This window comes from Cervus canadensis, chromosome 20 (assembly GCF_019320065.1).
Source record: "Cervus canadensis isolate Bull #8, Minnesota chromosome 20, ASM1932006v1, whole genome shotgun sequence".
Classification (NCBI taxonomy): domain Eukaryota; kingdom Metazoa; phylum Chordata; class Mammalia; order Artiodactyla; family Cervidae; genus Cervus; species Cervus canadensis.
The window spans coordinates 44,078,634-44,100,678 of NC_057405.1; the positions used below are offsets into that span (position 1 = coordinate 44,078,634).

The following is a 22,045-nucleotide window of genomic DNA, read 5'->3' on the forward strand; positions in this document are numbered from 1 at the left end:
TTCTAAATTAAATAAAACATGTCATATGTAGAGTAGTTGCTTGAATAATTTGTTCTAGTTTTTCACATATCTGCAATACCAGGTGGGAGCTTGAAACACTCTTTCTCCTTCTTTCAACAACCAGGCATATTGAAAAATGTCTGTTCTCCTTGCTCACTTCCCGTTCGCTCCTCACCCGGTGCAGACTGGCTTCTCTTGTTACCAGTCCACAGGCTCGGCCTCAGCCTCCAGTGATGTTCTGGTTGCTGGACTTGGGGGGCTCTTGTCTTCCTGGGGTACTGACTTGTGTCTGATTCACAAGCGTCTCTTTGGTTCTCTCACACTTTCCTCCGGTCTCCCTGGCCCTGCAGTCTTGTCTGGGAGCTTCCCTCCTCCGTCTGTGTTCCTCTGCTGTTCCTCTCGCACCCTCAACTCATTCTGCAAGCTCATCCATTCCAGTAACTTGTTCAGTGGTAGCTCTCCAAACCGTCCGTCTAGGCCAGATCTACCCCTTCTTCCTCCCTCCCCACTTCTCTGGTTGGACCCTGACTGGTACAGTGCTATAGGTAGACGCTATGATCTCTGATGAGGGGCCCTTCATGTCTGAGCTGTGAAATGAAAAGACCCTGGGGGTGATGGTGACAAAAAGACCCTTAAAATGTTGCATCTGAGTATTCAAGTAGGGTCTCTGGCTTCTGGGCACCCCAAATCAGGGAGAGCTGAAGACGGGCTGGGATCCAGTCCTAGAATACTGCTCTGAGCCCTCAGCCCCTCATTCCACCATCCTTGGAGGGGAGGCTGGAAGGGAAGGGCTGCGGCCCCGGCTGGCCCAGGCCGGAAAGAAAGAGGCTGGGAATTTCTGTTTCCTCTATCTATACCTTCTGGCTTTGACAGGAAAGAAAGTCCAGTGCCTTACATTCAAGAATCTTCCTAGGGCTTTCCCCCTTTATCGGGCCTTGGGAATAATTATAATCTCTTATTATGTAAAATAATTACTGCTGCTTGCTAACAACTATAAAATGTAATACAGTGGGCTGGGAATATTGCTAAATATTTGGGGGCATATTATCTCATCTTTAGCAACCCTGTAACATAGGTTCTACCTTATCACTCCCATTTCACAGATGGAAAAACCGAGGCTTACAGACATTATGCACTCACGGTTCCCACGGTCACGTGACTAAGTGGCAGAGCTGGAACCTGAACCCAGGACAGTGAGACTCCCAAACCCATGTTTCCACCTCTATGTTATGTTGCTTTCTGTGGCATGAGGACCTTGTATTTCCTCCTGGGTAGTTCCAGAGACTCACAGACTGGGCCAGGAGGTAGGTAGATGGCAGCTGCCATAGAGGCCAGACAGCAGGATGGCTCTGCCCACCCAGGAGGCATCAGTGACCAGAGGAGGTGTGTCTGTCTTCCAGTAGTCTTACAGAGCAGCAAGGAGGGGTTCTGCAGCAGCCCCTAGAGAGAATTCATACATCTTTGAACCTCATTGTCTTAACCTTTTACTTTCTCACCTTCTTGTTCCGTAACATCCCATAACTTGTTGAAAGAATAGCCTTCATCCAATACCTCCATTTCCTCCTTTCTGTCTGGCTCCCCCCCACACCCCAACTCAACTGTACTGAACTGGATCCTAAGACGTCAGTGGGAACACCACCACCGCACCCAGAAGCTGCACCCGTTTTCTCAGCAGCGCTCACCCCTCTTGGCCCAGCATTTGCCTCTGCGATGCTGACCCCTCCTGGCTCTCCTCCTCCCCCCGTCACTCACTCACGACTCCCTCACTGGCTCCTCGCTCTCCTCCTGCTCCCTGATTTCAGGTCCTCCCCAGAGTTCTTCCTTTCTTTGTTTCCATTCTGCTCCTTCCCCTTCACAAGTTGTCTTAGTCTGCTGCGGCTGCTGTCACAAAATGCCATAGCCTGGGTGGCTTAAACAACCAACATTAAAAATCAATGAATAAAAATTTAAAAAAAAAATTTTTTTTAAATATCAGTCACTTAAAGCACAGTGATTTCTCATTCCCATCAGAACAGATTCCAGAGTCCTTAGCATAAAAGACGTCTGGTCATCATTTGACCCTGCCTGTTTCTGAGCCCCCCTCTCCACTCCCAGCCTTGAATCCTGTATTCTCTCCACACTGCTCAGCCGCAGGGCCATCTAGCTCCCCAACTTCACCACCTGGTGAGCTGCTTCTCAGCTTTCAGAATGCTGGACACGATTACGAATGCAGGCTTTAGACATCAGATCTAGATGTGAAGTTTTCTCACCTCTTGTTTCCTGATGGGCTTGTAAGAATTAAATGAGAATGTGTCAGTATCCTCAGCTCAGCTGTGTTCCCTTCCGGAATGCCTTTCCTGACCTCTTTCCCTCTCTCTCTCTCTCACATACCCCCCACATCGTCTCCCACCCCACCCAGGTTAAGCTCCTTTCCTGGAGAGGTTGTATACTCTCACAACACGTGATGTATGCTCCTTGCATAGAACTTAAAAAATTTCATTGCCGTAGTCTTTTGACTTTTTTCATCATTGGACTGTTAATGCTTAAAAGGCCTATACTTGGCTGTTGATACAGTTGTATCGACTAATATCATTTGAGTGGGTATTGGTAAGCCATTTTGTGTACCACTTCGACATGGAGGAAGCTTTTTTCTCTTAAGCCTGCAGAAGTGCTGACTCACACTTGGTTCTAACCTCATAATAGTGTATTTTATCATTGTCTTTAAAATTACTCATTTTGGCTGTGCCACCTTGTAGAACACCCAATGATGTATTCTCAGGTACCATGGTCTAATCGTGTAGACCTCAGTTCATCCAAGTTCATCTACTTAACTGAGTATTTAAAATACTAATAGCAATAATGAAAAAAGCAGATTGACCTTTATTTCTGTTCAATTTTAGAAAGTAAATGAGGCAAAGAAAACTCAGCAAGAATATTATGAGATGGAGCTAAAAAACCTGCAAAGTAGACTGGAAGGGGAGGTGGCTCAGTTGAATGAGGCCCATTCTAAGACTTTGGAAGAATTAGCTTGGAAGCACCACATGGCAATTGAGGCTGTCCACAGTAATGCGATTAGGGATAAGAAAAAACTGCAGATGGTGAGTAATACTTCAACTTCACCTTGTATTATAAATTGGTGGACTTTCTATAATAACCTAGTTGCTATTTCCTAATCACTCTGAAAATCTCGGTTCAAAGAATAACATACATAAAAGTTCCTACAGGGGCTGTAGTTTATTAAATTGATATGAGGCATTTCTACTTTGTATAGCCATCATGGAAACACTCCCTTGATCTTGAGCTGTCTCTTCATCAGACAACAACATCGGTTTCTCCTCAGGAAGCCTCATTAGTTGGAGCACTTATTCTCCTGGAGACAGTTTCCTTCCCTGGGAAAATGATCTGTTTTTTGTTTTATTATTGCCCTTAATTAAGTAATAAGCTTGCTAATTGTAATACATGACAGACAGAAATTATACAGTAGAAAAAGCAAGGTACCTGACAGATGGGGGCCTTAACACTGAGCCCTTTGCTTACTAGCTGCTTTTTCTTGGGTCCCAAAGGCTATTCCTGAGGCTGCTCATTTGAAGATGAAGATATTAGGTTGGTGCAAAAGTAATTGTGATTTTACGTTGTTGAACTTTGCTATTTGATATTGGAATACATTCTTAAATAAATGTGGTTATGTTCTACATCATTGTAATGCGCATTTCTTGCTTTGTTTTTTGTTAATGATTTATTACTTGCTGTTTATTTTAGACTATAGAAATGATATTAGACAGAAAGCAAATTCAAGCGATTTTCTTATTTGAGTTCAAAATGGGTCGTAAAGCAGCAGAGACAACTCAAAACATATCAGCAACGCATTTGGCCCAGAAACTTTTAATGAATGTACAGTGCAGTGGTGGTTTGAGAAGTTTTACAAAGAAGATGAGAGCCTTGAAGATGAGGAGCACAGTGGCAGGCCATCAGAAGTTGACAACGACCGATTGAGAGGATTAGTGAAGCTGATCTTCTTACAACAAGAAGTTGCTGAAGAAATCAAAGTCGACCATTCTGTGATCATTTGGCATTTGAAGCAAATTGGAAAGGTGAAAAATCTTGATAAGTGGGTGCCTCATGAGATGACCAAAAACCAAAAGAAATCATTGCTTTGAAGTGTTGTTTTCTCTTATTCTATGCAACAACAATGAACCATTTCTTGATTGGATTGTGATGTGTGATGAACAGTGGATTTTATGTGACAACCAGCATCGACCAGCTCAGTGGTTGGACAGAGAAGTTCCAAAGCACTTCCTAAAGCCAGACTTGCACCAAAAAAGGTCATGGTCACTGTTTGGTGGTCTGCTGCCCATCTGACCCGTTATAGCTTTCTGAATCCTGGCAAGCCCTTATGTCTGAGAAGTATGCTCAGCAAGTCAATGAGATGCACTGAAAACTGCAATGCCTACAGTTGGCATTGGTCAACAGAAAGGGCCCAATTCTTCTCCACAACAATGCCCAACCTCACATCATACAACCAACACTTCAAAAGTTGGATGAATTGGGCTATGAAGTTTTGCCTCATCTGCCATATTCCCCTGACCTCTCACCAACTGACTACCACTTCTTCAAGCATCTCAACAACTTCTTATAGAGAGAATGCTCCCATAACCAGCAGGAGGCAGAAAATACTTTCCAAGAGTTCGTCAAATTCTGAAGCATGGATTTTTATGCTACAGGAATAAACAAAATTGTTTCTTGTTGGAAAAAGTGTGTTGATTATAATAGTTCCTATTTTTATTAATCAAAGATGGGTTTGAGCCTAGTTATAATGATTTAAAATTCACGGTCCAAAACCACAGTTACTTTTGTACCAACCTAATAAGATCCATCTTGTAATATCCCTGAGGATTAAGTGAGATAAAGTGTTAGAACCGACACACATCTGAGCATATAGTGATAAATAAGTGTTAGTATTTCTTACCGTGTTTACCTGACACTGCAGTGGTGTTTTACACTTGTTTTTTCATTTAGTTCTTGCAATGCTGCTATTGGTTTGATTTCTGTACCCATCTTACTGAAGAGGGGTGGAGACCCAGAGGGGTTAATACTTGCTTTAAGCACATGTAGCTAAGACGAGTCAGTCAGGCCTGAATTCAGGTCTCAGATATCAAACCCTAAGGCATTTAGCCACCACCTCGTGTCAGCATGTATTAATGATAGTTGTTACATGTTTTATATAATAGCACTTTACAGTTTCCTAAAAGCTTTCTAGTTCTTGCCCAGCTAGTTTATATCTGAGTCTAAGCTAAAACCGTCCTCCTTCCAAATAATCTTTCTCCAGCGTCCTTTTATCTTTTAAAGAACACTTAGCTAAAAGTGACTTCACCATCCCTCGTGACCTAGTTACCAGAAAGGGTATGAATATACAGAAAATCCACACGGAAAAGAGAGAACGCAATAGCCTTGAAAGTGCCATTCTTAGAAAACGTGGTACAAAATTGGCCCTTGCCTGGTGTTTGGAAGTTGATTTTCATGAGGATTCTCGCCATTTCCTGATGAGAGCGGCTCACTGTGCCTAAACTGGTTAACCAGACAATATGGTTTATGCTGAACATGTGCTCTCATTCTTGGCGTCTGAAATTGTGGAACATACTAATCAAGGGGGTACTATGTGGCCAGCCCCCACTAAGAAACCCGGCTCTGGGTCCCTGATGAGCTTTCCTAGTAAACAGCATTTCACATGCGCTGTCCCAGCTTGCTGGAGAGTTCTGTGTGAGAGGACTCAGAAGCTTGAGTCTGGTTTTCTGCAGACTTTGCCACCGGTGCCTTTTTTCTTTGCTGATTGTCCTTGTATCCTTTTGCTATAATACATCATAGCTGTGAGTACAGCTGTGAGTCCTGAGAGACATCCCCTTAAATCATCAGCCTGGGGTTTGTCTTGGGGACTCCCAGTGCAGAATGCTGTTTATTAATATTAGTCTTCTCACCTTACACTGTAGAAGTACTTCTAATATGATTTGTTCTCGTTCTTTGCTCCCTCCATGGTTGTTGCACATGCGTTTTCTTCTGCCTAGACTGTTGTTATCTCCCTCTTCACCACATTTTCTTACTGGTCCACTCCTTCAAACTATGCTTAGGAAACTTTCTCTGTAGAAGTTTCACACCAAGCCACAACTTATTAGCTCCCCATTCAACCCCATTTACAACTCATTTTAATCATATATTCTTTAATGAGCTTATTAAGGGCAGGCACTATGTCTTATTCCTTTTATATGCCAAGTAGTGAGTAGTATGCCTGCCAAATAGTTGGTCTTCTTCAGTATCAATGTTAGTAGTATTGCTCTTTAGATACTTTAATTTTCTACCTGTTAATCCTTGACTAAATTCCAATGCTAGACCACTGAGTTCCAGAAGGGTTACTAGTTTTTGTATTTTTATGTCAGTATAAAATAATTATGAACTCAAGAGTTAGAATTGTTCTCATCTCACAAGATTATCTTTTATAGCACACATTTCTGTTTTTTTTTGGACTTCAGCTTGATCTAGATTAGGCAGATATTCTTACCATTTTAAAAAAATGACTAATTGCTACATCATAAGTGATTTAGAATGATAGACTCAAAGCCCCTAGAATTAATTAGATTCATTGTTAACTCTGCTATTAATATTTAAGTATAATGCTAATTTGAAGAGCAAAGCATCAAAATTTAAAACAGAATAATCTTGGAGTCTTCGATGTATACGATACTTGCAGTTTTGTTAATTTTTTAAAATTTCTTTTTGGAAGGAATTGGAGGAACAACATAAAAAGGAAAAACTGAACCTGGAAGAGGATAAAGATCAGCTTCAACAGGAGCTAGAAAACCTGAAGGAAGAATTGGAAGACAAACTGGATTCGGCCAATCAAGAGGCAAGTACTGTATTCGCTAATGTCGTCTAAGTAGATGAGCCTGAGTGGAAGGTAACATATGTAGAGTAAAAATAATAAAAAACTTTCTTTAATGTTGAATTTTTCATAATACATTGATTATATCTCACAAGGTAAAAATTTACTACAAAAAACAACTAAATTTGGAGCGAGGTGCTTTTGTAGGGGAAGGCAAAACAGAGGACAGTATCCCCTTATAGGAAAGAAAACGAGAGGTATTTTCTACTCTTTTGCAAAACATTGACTTCATATTCTCTATGCCAAATCTTTAAACTTTTAAATTCTATATGAAAATAGTATTGTTTAGCCTGGAAATGAAAAGATTAGGAATAGGCTATAATAAAGTGTTATCAATCAAAAAAGTTGTGAATAAAATAAATGTCAAGACCGTTGAAAGGCTATAATATTGTTTGTTCCAGCACTTTTTCTCTTTGGTCCTCATTCACCGGTGTCCTCCAGCAGCCCAGCTGGAACAGTCCTCTTTTCTTTCGCTTCCAGCTCATCCTTCATGGGGCTCCTAGACTGGTGTTCCTAAAGCAAGCTCTGTTCTTGACGCATCTCGTCTTGACAGCTGTTCCTACCTCACTAGCCTCATCTTTCCAAACAGCCTTTATGTCCTACTTTGTCATCACTCTTCTGCTCACAGAAACCACACCAAAACACGAGTGCTGCAGGCAGGTCAATGATTTGCAATTGGTATTATTTTAATTATCTTTAAACATTTATTCAGAGAGAGGTACCACGCATGGCTTTAGGGTACAGTGGAGAATTAGATTGTTACTGATTTTAGCTCAGTCTGTCTGTGATTGTTCAAGATCACCCATTGCACGCCTCTCTCAGGGTCTGTGATCCTTGTGGTTTCTCTCACTAAAAGGTGGTTTAGTGACCATCTGTGTTTCTCATGCAAGTGCCCTGGAGTTCTCCTCCTTATTCCAAATGGCTTAAGTATTCCTCCAACCTACTTACTGTTACTTCACTGAGAAGAGTTCTGATAAATACATAATTGATTTTCCTTCTGGATACATTCTCAATTATGTTTTAGCACCCTGGTAATATTGTAGTGCCATTTTAGAACGGCTCCCCAAGAATATGCCTGACTCATCCCTCGTATGCATCTACCTTCCCTTCACCCTGGGGCATTTTCTTTCCTGCCTTACTTTGCTGGCTAAGATCTCCAGAGATAATAAGCATTCTTGTTTTATTTCTAGCTCTTAAAATGAAGGATGTCAATATTTCAAAGTTAATTATGATGCTTCTTTGAAGTTTTATTTTGTAAATGCTCTTTATCAGGTTTAGAAATCTCTCTTGTAATTCTCATTTCCTAATTTAAAAAAACCTCACAAGTCAATGTTGATTTTTCTGCATCTATTGGGATCTAACTCCTTTCTGTCTAACTTAAGTGCTACCTTTGTTGTTGTTCAGTTGTTGTGTTCAACTCTTTGTGACCCAATGGACTGCAGCTTACATTAATCAATTTTATAATTTTAAATCAACCTTGAAGTTCTAGAAGAAGTCCTAGTTATCCATGCCAGCTTATGCATTTTTTTTCTTTATAGTTCCACTATACATTACAGTTATTTTTAAATAGATAAATTAAGATTTTTGCTTCCCTGATAGCTCAGTCGGTAAAGAATCTGCCTGCAATGCAGGAGACTCGGGTTCGATCCCTGGGTGGGGAAGATCCCCTGGAGAAGGGATAGACTACCACCCCAGTATTCTGGCCTGGAGAATTCCATGGACTGTATAGTCCATTGGGTCGCAAAGAGTCTGACACGACTGAGTGACTTTCACTACTTCACTGTACATTACAGTTAATTTTAAGTAGATAAATTTAATATTTTTAGTTGGAGTTTCAATATCAAACTCTCAAAAATAATAGGATGAATAGACAGAACAGTAGAAGGATATAGTAGACCTGAAAAGCACTAGGAACAATTCAACATAATTAAGATTTATATAATTTCATACAACAGCAGGATACAAATTCTGTTCAAGTTCCCATAGACTGTAAACCAGGAGACACTGAAGCATATCCAGGGACATTAAACAAGGTACAAATATTTCATAGTCTATTGAAATCATACAAAGTGTGTTCTTTTATCACTGTGGACTTAGGTTAGAAATCAGTATCAAAAGATACCTGAAAATAACCCACATATTTTCAAATGTAATGTGACATTTATCAAGAGAGGTCTTTGACTTAGCCATTGAAAGTATCAATAAAGTTAAAAGACTCAAAAAACACAGAAAGTGATTGCAGAGAAGAAAGTACTTAAATGGGAAATTAATATCAAAATGAGAAGTTAATATTGAAGATACTTTAAAAAGCCCATGTATTTGGAAATTAAATGTCCACTTTTAAGTGATGGGTATGTCTAAGAAGTCATAGCAAGGAAAATATTTGTAACAGAATAACAATGAAAAGAAAATTTATCAGGATTCATTGCATGTAGCTGAAGCTGCTCAATGCAACTAAATACAATGCAAAATCTTAAGTTATGAAAAATAATGGATGCATAAAATTTTGTGAAATTTAAACAAAATCTGTACTTTAGTTAATAAAACTGTATTACATGTTAATTTCCTGTTCTGTTTTTTAAAACATAGTATTTCTTTATATTCTTAGATTTTTAAGCCTAGACTTGAGTAAGATTGCTTTGTGCTTTTCCTTTCTGGTTTTGGAGTCAAAGTTATACTAGCCTTATAGAATGAAGTAGGACTTGTGCCCTTTCTGTTCTCTGGAAGAGCTATGTGAGATCAAAATGCCTTTAACCTTAATGACATTGTGGTTCATATGAAAATAATTTTTGAAACTTTTTAAGGTAAGCATAGTAATCTCGCATATGAGAGAAGTTTAATATTCTGAGTGCATACATTTATTTAATGCAATGTAGTCTATATTTCCGTTCATTAAAGCAGAATTTTAAGCTGTTTTCTTCAAATATTTTGTATACTTTTTGGTTTATCTTCTTATTTATCAACTTCTAAAAACTGATACTATGATGATGGATTTGCTCATTTCTTCTTAAATTCTATCATTTTCTTCTCTGTATATTTAGAGACTTTTGTTATATGCATACAAATATAAAATTGCTTTAGCTACTTAAAGAATCATTCTTTTTGGCTTAGCCTTTGTTATTTGATATTGTATAAGCTGACTGATACATATTTTTTCATCTACTGATTTTGTTTTTCTGTATCCTAATGTTTACATGTGCTTCTTGCCAATCACCTATAGTTGCATTTTAAAAAATACCAAGTCAGAAAATTTTGCCTTTTAAATGAAGATTTTATCCCACTTATTTTATTGGATGGAAAAGAGGAACATTTATGGAAGGACAGGAAGAAAGAGTTAGGGGGGTAGTTTGTAAAGACTGAAAGTGATTGTTTTAGAAAAAATTGGAGAATGTCCTATTTTCGTAAGTTGATAGGTCTTGATACCCTTACAAGTGAAATAGCCTAAAAACATAAATAGTTCAACTATGTATTTAGATGATAAATTCATGAATTCCAGAATCATAATAGAATATTAAGGGAAGCTAGTGAATTTAAAATCTCAGGTGGAAGATAACCTTGTAATCCTATGAAATGGTACTTTGGGATCACCCCCAAAGGCAAAATTGTAAGCTGAATCATCAATCAGTCTGACCATTATGGTCTTTTAAAATGCTCTTATAATATTTAAGTTGTTGATTTTCGGGACTTTCCTGGTAGTCCAGTGACTAAGACCCCTCACTCCCAATGCAGGGGACCCGGGTTCAATCCCACATTGCCACAACTAAGATATCCTGTTTGTCTCAACTAAAGATCCTGCAGGCTACAACTAAGATGTGGTTCAGGCAAATCAAATACACTAAAAAAAATATTTAAGCTGTTGATTTTCTTCTGAAAATAACTTTTGAAGTCTATATATATTTTTTCAATATTTTGTTAAAATGAAAATCAGTTGGATTTGTTTGTTGTACAGTGGTCTATCGCAGTTGTTATGCTGCCTGACAAATGGTAGTAGATCAGTAAATACTTGACATAATTAGTAGCCATGTTTTTTGAATCTGTCTCCTAAGGTAAAAGAAATAAAAGCAAATTTAAACAAATGGGACCTAATTAAACTTAAAAGCTTTTGCACAGCAAAGAAAACCGTTGACAAAAAGAAAAAGCAATTTACTGAATGAGAGAAAATATTTGCAAATGATATGACAGATAAGGGGTTAATATCCAAAATATATAATCAGCTTTTACAACTCAGTATAGAAAAACAGTCCAGTCAAAAAATGAGCAGAATGGGCTTCTCAGTGGCTCAGTGGTGAAGAATCCACCTGCAGTGCAGGAGATGGTGGGAGACATGGTTCAATCCTTGGGTCAGAAAGATGCCCTGGAAGAGGGGATTGCAACCCACTCCAGTATTTTTGCCTGGAGAATCCCATGGACAGAGGAGACTGGTGAGCTACAGTCCTTGGGGTCGCAGAGTCGGACATGACTGAACTGAGTGAGCACACACACAACATACAATAAAATATACTGGAGTATATATAGAAAAAATGTAAGTAAATAGGTAAAAACAAAGCCAAAACGAGCAGAAAACCTAGGTGGCCATCCACATGTATTCTTTGGAAAAAGGTCTAACAGGCACATGAAATGATGCTCAACATCGCTAATTATTAGAGAATGCTAATCAAAAACAGCAAGATACCACTTCTTACCTGGCAGAACGGTTACTATCAAAAAGTCTATAAATAACAAATGTTGGCCAGGATGTAGAGAAAAGGGAATCCTTGTACACTGTTGGTGGAAATGGAAATTGGTGCAGTCAGTGTAGAGAACAGTATGGAGGTTCATTAAAAAAGTAAAAATAAAACTACCATGATTCAGCAGTTCCACTCTTGGGTAAATATCCAAAGAAAATAAAAAGCATTAATTCAGAAAGATACATGCACTCCAGTGCTCATAGCAGCATTGTTTATAATAGCCTAAGTGTCCATCAACAGATGAATGGGTAAAGAAGATGTGTGTGTGTATTAAGTTCAGTTATTACTTAGCAATAAAAAAGAATGAAATGTTGTCATGAGCAGCAATGTGGATGGACACAAAGAATTGTGCTTAGTGAAATAAATCAGATAGAAAAAAGACAAATATTCTTAGTTATCACTTACATGTGAAATCTAAAAGAAGAAAACGAACAAATGTATAAAAGAAATCAGAAGCAAACTCACAGATATAGAGAACAAACTAGTGGTTACCAGTAGGGAGAAAGGGTGGCAGGGGCAAGACAGAGGTATGAGATTAGGAGGTACAATCTACTATGTATAACGTAAATAAGCTACAAGGATATATTGTATAGCATGGAGGAATATAGCCATTATTTTTGTAGTAACTTTAGAGTGCAACCTATAAAACTATTGAATCACTATTTTGTATACCTGAAGCTAATATATTGTTGGAAATCCACTGTATGTCAATAAAATTTTAAAAAATTAAAAGTTTTAAAATAAAATGTGTAGGGTTTGGTGTAGTGAGTGGGAGAAAGTGACTCAGGTGTCTAGCCTAGGTATTTGGGACAGCTAATGATGCCACTATTGCAAGATGGGAATTACAGGGGTAAAAAACACATTGAATGGCAAGACATTGAGTTGTTTAGATATATACTGACTTTGAGGTGATTGTAAGACATCTCTGCTGGAACTTAGTTTAGGGTGTGCATTTGGAGCTAAAAATGAGGCAGTTCTTGAAGCCATTTAAGAAGAGGTCTTCCGAGGATCGCTGATGAGAAGGTTGCTGGTAACAAAAGCAGTATCAATATTGAATTAACAGAGCCAGGGAACAAAACTGAAAAGGAGAAATCAAAGCACGAAAATAAGGATGAATGGATATTAGAAAACTACGGAAGCAAATACTTAAAGAGGGTTGGAAGTGCCTCACAATGTCACCCAGTGATTAGAGTCAGACTGTGAGGCCTGAAAAGGTCATTCAATCAAGAGTGCTCTGAGGACTTTTCTATAATGTCAGTAGAACAGTAGGATAGAAGCTAGAGTTAATAGGTTTAAACTGAATCATAGTGGATGACAGTACTTTTTTAAGACTACATGTCAATGGAAGAGAAGAGGAAAATAAAGTTAGATTCCTTCTGCAACCTGGTACCAAAATAGTCGCAGATGGGCTAAGCATTGAAATGTAATATTAAATCATGAATATAAATAAAATATGAAAATACCAGGGACAAAAATAAAAGGACAGAGAAGGCCTTTTGAAATGTTATGGCCATGTCATGAATTAAAAACAAAATATTTGTACAGTTAAAACTAAAACTTCTGTATATCAAATTGTGCGTGCATGCTCAATCGTGTCCGACTCTTTGCGATGCTATGGACTGTAGCCCACCAGGCTCCTCTGTCCATGGGATTTCCCAGGCAAGAATATTGGAGTGGGTTGCTGTTTCCTTCTCCACGGGATCTTCCCAACCCAAGGATTGAACTTGCGTCTCCTGCATTGCAGGTGGATTCTTTACTGTGGAGCCACCAACAAAACTATGAGAGAGGAGAAACTGGGAGGGTGGGATACATGATTGGCAGACTGTATGAGTAACAAGATTTAAGTCTTTAAACACCAGAAAAGTGTTTACAAAGCAGTAAGAAAAAATGCACTTTAGTTTTTTTTTTAATGGGCTAAATACATGGAAAACAATTTTAATATCACTCTAATTTGAAAACTGGAAATGAAATCAGTAAGATGTCATTTCATTATCATAAAATTAAAATGATTAAGAAAAACACGAGACCATGCAGCACTGATAAGGAAGTGTAAAGAAATAAGCACCAAAAGCTGCTGATGGGAATATAAAATCATGATTTTCTTGGAAAGGAATTTAGCGGCATGTGTAAAAGCCTTAAAGAGGAGGATATACATTCCAGTGTATTGAAGCTAAGAAAATGCTTAAAGATTATTGACAAAATTTACAGTAGAAGTTCAGCAAAAATTACAGAATGGTGATAAGTGATTAACAGGAGTTTGCTACAAGAATAAACTGAGGAAAGCTCCTGCAAAGGCCCTGAGTCATGAGAAGTTTCTAGGAACTGGAGGGATGCCAGTATAGATGAAGTACAAAAGTAACTAATGTGTACTAATATTTATTTAGTTCTTACTATGACCCAGGCATTTTTTCAGTATATTCTCTCCTTTATACTGTTAAGTCTCAACATAATTCCATGCAGTAAACACTAGTTACCAAATCACAAAAAGTTATGTGACTTGCCCAAGTCACATAGTAATTGGGTAAAGCCAGAATTCCAATCCTAGCAGTGAAATTTCAGAACTCAATTCTTAACCACAGTGCCTCTCTCCTTCCCAGTGAATATGAAAGCCATGGAGGAGGTTGCCAAACCAAGACCAGGGAGTTAGGCAGGAGCTACGCCACGGTGCCTTGTAAGCCCCTTGAAAGATTTTAGAAGTTATGCTGAAGGAAACAGAAAGCATTTGGAAGATGCTGGGTTCAAATATGTGGGTGGTTGCGTGGGGGAGGAGCTGACACTCGTGTTCATGTTTGTAATTATAATAAGTTGACTCTGGAGTGTCATGAAGAATGGATTAGAGAGAAGAGTAAGTGTGGGTAGATATCCCAGGGAGGAGGCTTCTACATACTGTAATTCCTTCAGTGTGCATGTTGACAAGAAGAATCTGAGTATTGATCTCTGTTGCACATGACAGAAATCCCAGCTCAAACTGGCCTAAGGCAATTTCTTGAGTCATGTGACTAGAAAGTCCCAGGAGAATGTTAGCATCAGTCACGACCAGATTCAGAGCAGACGCTGTCAACACTGGAGCTCAGTTTCTCTTGTTCTGTTGAGTTGGGTTTGCTCTGTTTGTGCGCTGGTTCTTCAGTCACGCATCCCCTTAGGTATATGTGCAACTGGAAATGGCCTTTTTTAGGAGCTCCTTTAAAAGCCCTGAGATCTCTTTAATCATGTGCCTGCTCCTGACCAGCCCCCATGGTCAACAGAATGAGATGACCTTATTTGTTTATGCTTTAGTGAACGTTTCAGTCCTGGAGTTGCGTTGAAGCTCTGCTGAGACCTCATGGACCCATAGGGAGGATAGATTCCCCCAGTGACAAAAGGAGGTTCTGATAATGAAGGGCAACAGACGTGTTCCATACATATCCAGTTTTATTATATTTGGAAAACAAACTTTAATCAGTAATGTTCTTTGAAAGTTTGCTTATTTAGTTGTACAGAAGTTTAAAGTTTTTTTTCTATTTAAACATATTCATTGTCTTTAGAGTCTTATTTCTTGAACACTCTTTAGTTCCTTGTGTAATTACATGAATACTGTTATTTACAAGTTTTTCTTTATGTATTCCTTCTGTGTATATAACCCTTATTTATCTGAAAACTTTCTGGATTGTGGAAGAAAATTATTCTCCACATTGATAGCTTTATCCTTCCTTATTGATTGGTACCTAATATTTGTATGTTGCTTTCTAGTTAAAAAATCTTTTTCCACGTATCCTAGAATTCAATTACAATAATAAATCTGTAAGGTAGGTATTTTTACTGCTATTTTGTATTGACAGACCCAGAACTTGAAACTATATTTTTTGCTAAATTCAGTACTCTTTAACTCTGTTAATAGTCACTTTTCTTACATTCATTCATTCACTGCTGTAAAACACTTTCATGGCAAGCCAGATCAACACAAAAAGTAGAGAAGAAACAAACTATATAGGTTAGGGAAGTGTAACATAAATACAGTGACAGAAAAAATTTAAAGCACTATATATGAATATTATGTACAAATACACTAGTAAATTTTAAAATGTAGGGAGAACTGATGTCTTAAATTTCTAAAATGACTCAAAGAAGTTAAACAGCCTGGCCAAACCAATTATATAGCCATGAAAGAAACTAAATAGTCCCACATATACTAAAGAGGCACTAGATCCAGAGAATTTTAGTGAATGACTTTTACTAAATCTTCAAAAAGCAAGTAAATCTTAGCTATAAAAATATTTCCAAGCCCAGAAAAACTGAAAGCGCCCAGCTCATTTTATGAGGTTGGCATTCCTTTAAAGATACTAACAAGATAAAGTGCTCCCATCACCACAGTTGCTGAGCATGTACATATATCTGCATGGAAAGGAGACAGGAAGTTGGGGACAGGGAATTTCAGGTTAGAGAGGGGTTGAAGGATTTCCAGTTTTCTTTGTAATGTCTGTATTTACACTGAGAAATATTCAGGTGGTATTTTAAAATTACCAGTTTCCATTTCTGTAGAGTTTTGATAGGCTTGGCTGTTTTATAAAAATGAGATATTTTTGTCATAGCGTTTTCCTGTGAAGTAATTTAAAGTATCTTCATTTATTGATTTTCTTTCTCATCACCCACAGATCCATGTGGGTATGGATCTGCTTAATTAACACATTGTCTATTAGCTAATTTCAAAAGTGTATAAATTTAACTCAACAATTCCATGACACAGTTTTTTTATGGAAACACAGAAATCACAGCATACCCTAATTTAAGCTGCATTACCAGCTTATCAATATTGATCAAAATCTATCACTTTTATAAATAGATGGAGAACAAGGCTCAAATGAAATACATGACTCCGCTTTAAAGAGCAATTTTTAAAATATTTGTATTTTAAAAAATATTTTCCCCCTCAATCTTGGGCATAATCTTTATCTTACTTCAATTCTTTTTTATAGGTCTTTGATTATATGATATAACCAGGAATTTCCAAGAGCTTGAGGTATCCATTTATTTACATGGTTGCCATGACAAAGGGAAATCACAAATATGGAGGTCTTTTCTAAAAACAACAGATGAACACTGTCATGATTGAGTGCTTCTTCCAAATTCATCAAGAAAGATCCATCAGTAAAATTACATCTAAAGAAAAGACTTTAAGAAACGTGACTGTTTGCTAGTCGATTACACTGGGATGTATTAAAAGTACTGTATTTACTTGCAGATTGGCCGCCTCCAGGAAATGGTGAGCAAAAGCGAACAAGGTCTTGGCTCTGCCGAAGGACTCATTGCCAGTCTTCAGGACTCCCAGGAAAGACTTCAGAATGAGCTTGATCTGACTAAAGGGAGGCTGAAGGAGACCAAGGATGCTCTATCAAATGTTGAGGTAATGTCATTATCCTACTATAATCTAAATATCAGTGAGGTTAAAAAGATGATTTAGTTACTTTGCTTAAAGTTTATTTTAAACATCACATTATGTATAGTATATTCATTTCCTAAGGCTGATAGAGCTAAGTACTATAAACATGGTGACCTAAAACACCATGAATTTATTCTGTCATGGTTCTGAAGATTCAAAGTTCAAAATCAAGTTGTTACCAGGGCCATTCTCCCTTTTAAACCTCTAAGGGAGGATCCTTTCTTGCCTTTTCCAGCTCCTGGTAGTCAGGTGTTCCTTGGCTGGTGGCCGCACAGCTTCAGTCTTCTTTGTATTCTCATGGCATCCTTCCTGTGTCCTTAAATCTTCTTGTAAGGATACCTGTTGTATTGGACGAAGGGCATAGCGGACTCCAGCCAGACTCCATCTTCCCTAATTGTATCTTCACTGACCCTATTTCCAAATAACATCACATTCTGAGGAACTGGGGTGCTAGAACTTCCACATATCTTTTTGGAAACACAATTCAACCCATAATATTCAACCCACATAATATTAACAGTATGCACAGTTCTCTTAACTGGTAAGAATTTGAACTCTCATGTATAGCAACTAAGTGATTCTCCGTGACCTCCAGATAATGGGAAAGGTTTGTCTTTCCCCCTCAAGTCTTATGAAGCAGAGCAAATATTTAGACTGCCTTGGAAGATAGAGAAATGAACCATACAACTAGGAGGACAGTAGCTAGAGCTTTCTTACTTTGAGTAATTCTATTCCATTCAACATTGTGTTTGGTGGAAAAAATAATTCCTCTAAGCAGAGTACTTAGGGAAAATAACAGTTGGCTAGGATGGCTAAATTCGGGTTTCACCATTTACTGCTTACTAGCCAGGTGAACAATTTCAGCACTGACTTCCTGCTTTCCCATTAATCTGGATTTGCTCCTCAACAATGCCACAGCAAGTGGGTAATCCAGAAAGGGGTCACTGTGAAAAGAGAAGGGTGGACCAGCATCTCTTCCTTTTCTGTTGTGCCCTGAGAGCAGGTAGGGTGCTGGCAGGGATCAACGGTTGCCAGTGTTGTCCAGCCAGGTCATGTCCAGAAAACTACTTGATTTATGCTACTCTACAGAGATGTCACATATTTCATAGTCTGTTACTGTAACATAAACCCATGGACCATTAGTTTGAAGTTACATGATAAAAATAGAAGCCTAAATTTCTTATGATTATTTTAATCAGGTCAATGAGGTACAATTATAATGCCTAAGCTTTGAATAGATAGTGTACTTTTGATTTGAATGGGAATGAATTTTAATACTTTATTTGCCTATGTAGTGTGTGTTCAGGTGAAGATAATTGAATTATTAGATACCTGTGATATGGAAAGTTTAGGTATTAATTTAATGCTGAGTTTAAGCTTTTTAAAATAATTTGTCAGTGTATGAGCCTTAATAAAATATATCTTGCACAAAGACATTTAAAAGATAAAATGGGTACCATGATTTTATTGTCAGAAAATTGCAAATAATTGTTATAGATAATGCTATCAATTATTGTGTTGTAATAATTTAAAAGCTATAATGCAGTCACTCTCCTTACTTGAAATAATCAGCAGTGACTTTGAAGACTAGTCTTTATTGATAGCTTTTATTCTTCAGAGTAAGTTAGAACAAGAGAGGCGACAGCATGAAGAAACCCTGGCTGCCATGAAAGAAGAGGAGAAACTACAAGTGGACAAAATGGCCCATGACTTAGAGATGAAATGGACTGAAAACCTTAGGTACATTTTTTACTCTCTAATGTCATCTTACTGTACATATGTGCAAAAAAAAAAAAGGTTTTCTATTTAAATGGCTTACATTGTCTCATTGTTAAAGATGTAGTAGCAACATTTTTTTAAAAAGATCTATTTATTTGGGTTTGCTGGGTCTTAGTTGCAGCATGTGAACTCTTAGATGTGGCATGTGGGATCCAGTTCCCTGACCAGGGATCGAACCCAGGCCCTCTGTATCAGGAGCACAGAGTCTTAGCCACTGAACCACCAGGGAAGTCCATAGTAGCAGCATTTTTAATTAATTTTTCCCATGGTTAAATGCAGAGAAATTGGAGTTCTGTTTTTCTACTTAAATACAGACAACTTTTTATTTCATTTCCTTGACCATAAGTGAAGTGAAGTGAATTCACTCAGTTATGTCCCACTCTTTGCGACCCCATGGACCGTAGCCTGCCAGGCTCCTCTGTCCATGGGATTCTCTAGGCAAGAATGCTGGAGTGGGTTGCCATTTCCTTCTCCTGACCATAAGTGGAGAACTAATCTGAAGTCAGAGGACTTATTGTTCTAGAACTTATTCTACCTTCAGTAACTTGATTAATCAGTGATCTTGATAAGTTACCAGTTTACCTTATGATCCTTAACTTATTGATAAAATAAGCACCTCTGAGCCGGCTTTTGAGACAGATTACTTAAATGCTTAGAAAACCCGCGAAAAAACTATAGTTATTGAGAGGAAATATTCTCTTTAGAAATTAAACACATTTGTTCTGTTTTAGACAAGAGTGTTCCAAACTTCGTGAAGAGTTAAGGCTTCAACATGAAGAGGATAAAAAGTCAGCAATGTCTCAACTTTTGCAGTTAAAAGAGCGAGAGAAAAATGCAGCCAGGGATTCATGGCAGAAGAAAGTAGAAGATCTCTTAAACCAGGTAATTAATAGTCTGTGGATTAGGGAAGATCATTTTCCTTGACATTTGCTAGCTAAAGAAGTATAAAACATTGTGTGTTAATTCACTGTATTTTGTTATTTTTTATAGGACTAACAAATTTTTTAGATTGTATGAAATTAAGGAAGTGTTCTTAAACTTAGGAAATAGTGTGCTTAATAATTAAGTTATATCTACAGTCCTAAATATTGAGAAGCACTTACAGTTGTTTGGTTTAATATTTGAACTGAACAAATTAAAGATTCTAAATGGAAAAGTTTTAGTTTGAAAGTATAACATCTTTTTCCAAGCCATTAGATACCATTTGGGCAATGGAGGGTAAAATTTATTAAATGTTATCCCAATTTCCTAAAACCATTTACTAGAAGTGAGCAATTTACTGCTTTCTCACCAGCAAGAAGTTGCATGTTATGCTTCAAAATGACATAAATGAAAGGTGGTGGTTTTTTTAAATCTATCTTCTTATGTCAGGCTCGCTTATTTCCAGAGCATCTATAACTATAATTAAGCGAATTTGCACATTTTCACTCATTTACACAACTTCTAAATTTATGAATTCTTAACAGTCTCCTGCAAAGCTAATAATTAAATAGGACTGACTGCATGAGTCACCAGTTGATAAGCAAGTGCAGAACTCGACAAGCCGCAGCTCAGCAATTTAGTGCCAGAAATCCACTATTATCTTTCTATTTGTGATCACGATGAATTTCAAAATAAACAGCATAGGCTTTTTTGTAGGATTATTTATTACACAAGTACATACATGCAGTATCTTTCCAGAGTACTTTGAGCCTGCCCATTTGTGACTGGTATTTCATAGTAACTTACATTGTTACTCTGGAAAGGGAGTATACCTCCAGGAATATTTATGAGCTTTTGTGAATAAATTTGAAACCTTTGAAACTCACACAAAAATAAGAAAACAGCTCTCACTAGAAGTTGGTCACCATGTTAGCATTCCTTATTAGTTACCTTCTCTATACTTAGTTTACATCCCTCCTTAGGGATCTAGAATAGGACTTGTTTTACTGGATAGAGTTGTAATATTCCTCTGTGATGTTCTGTACTTTGGAAGGTTTAATTTTACCACATAATCCAATTTACAGTAAAAATGAAAAACATCCTTTAAAGTCTGCCTTGTTTTTCAATCAGGATCTATTGAGCTAGACATTTTCTAGCTGGATTTGGCACTGTAAAGAGGGCACACTGCTTCTCCCACCTGTTTTCTATCAAGTTATTTTATTCATTATTCATTTACTCAGATTTCCTCCATGCCTCTCTGATATTCTGGTATCCTTGTCTTGTCGGTTTTTTTTTTTTTTGGCATTCACTCTACATTGTTCATTCCCAAGGGGATATAATGTTTTGCATCTGGTTCTAGTTCTATGTATTATAACATAATTTGTTACATGTGGCTGCAATTTTTGCCAACTTTACAGAAAAAAATTTTAAATCCATTTTCAAAGCAGATTAACCATAAATATCAAGGTAAGCAAGAATTAATTGCCTCCAAAGGTGAAACTGTTCTGTTCTGCTTCAGGCCATCAGACCATTTCCAAAATTACAGCATCTTCCTTTTTCCCACTTCTAAAATATGTAGGGCAGACACATTGCTGTAGATAAGCTGGCAAATAGCTGTTACATTCAGGATTGTCTACCCGAAGAAAGTTAAGAGAAAACTAAGGATTTCACATTAAAGTGGAAGGGAGTGTTCTATTAGAGGTTTCAGCCTTTGTAGATATATGAGATGGGAAACATTCTAGCAGGACCAGCAGTCTTTTCAATGGAACTTTGTTTTGGACAGAAGACCCTTCCTGGCCCTTTGGGGCTTGTTCTCCTGATTCTTTTGGATGGTTTCCTAGAGTCTGTGTCTGACGCCTGCTCTGCCGTCCTCCAGCTTCCTGACTCCTACTCATCCCTACTCCTCAGAGCTCCCCTGCCCTGCCTCCTACGGCTGTTTCACTCTGTCACCCAGCACTGCCTGCACCCCTCCACACTTGGGGAAGACAGACCTGGCTTGGGCTTTGTGAAATTAAGGGAGTACAGAGTGGCGAATAGAACAGGAAACAGGGCTTAGGCAGAAGCATCTGTTACGAGAGGTATCAGAGGATCTGTATTTTCCTGTATTTTAATCATTTCTGAGTAAGCTGAACACAAGTCTAATTTTTGTGCCTTAGCTTACATGTATTTCATTCTACTTAGAGCAAAGAAGAAGTAAAAGGATTTGTCTTTCACATGGGTTTAAACTCACCCTCATGGCCTACATATCAGAAAAATGGGCATAGAAAAGCATGAGAATTTTATTTTTCTTTA

At 37.8% G+C, this 22,045-nt stretch overlaps 1 protein-coding gene across 8 annotated transcripts in view; it reads left to right on the top strand.

The window, feature by feature from the left end:
* The window catches only part of FAM184A (family with sequence similarity 184 member A), a 120,293-nt gene that overhangs the window by 55,499 nt on the left and 42,749 nt on the right, over positions 1-22,045 (top strand). For all 8 annotated transcript variants that reach the window (XM_043439550.1, XM_043439551.1, XM_043439548.1 and 5 more), the window contains exons 5-9: positions 2,880-3,077; positions 6,752-6,874; positions 16,856-17,017; positions 18,672-18,793; positions 19,564-19,714. In XM_043439550.1, coding sequence (XP_043295485.1) covers positions 2,880-3,077; positions 6,752-6,874; positions 16,856-17,017; positions 18,672-18,793; positions 19,564-19,714 — 756 coding nt within the window. The remainder of the gene's footprint in view (positions 1-2,879; positions 3,078-6,751; positions 6,875-16,855; positions 17,018-18,671; positions 18,794-19,563; positions 19,715-22,045) is intronic.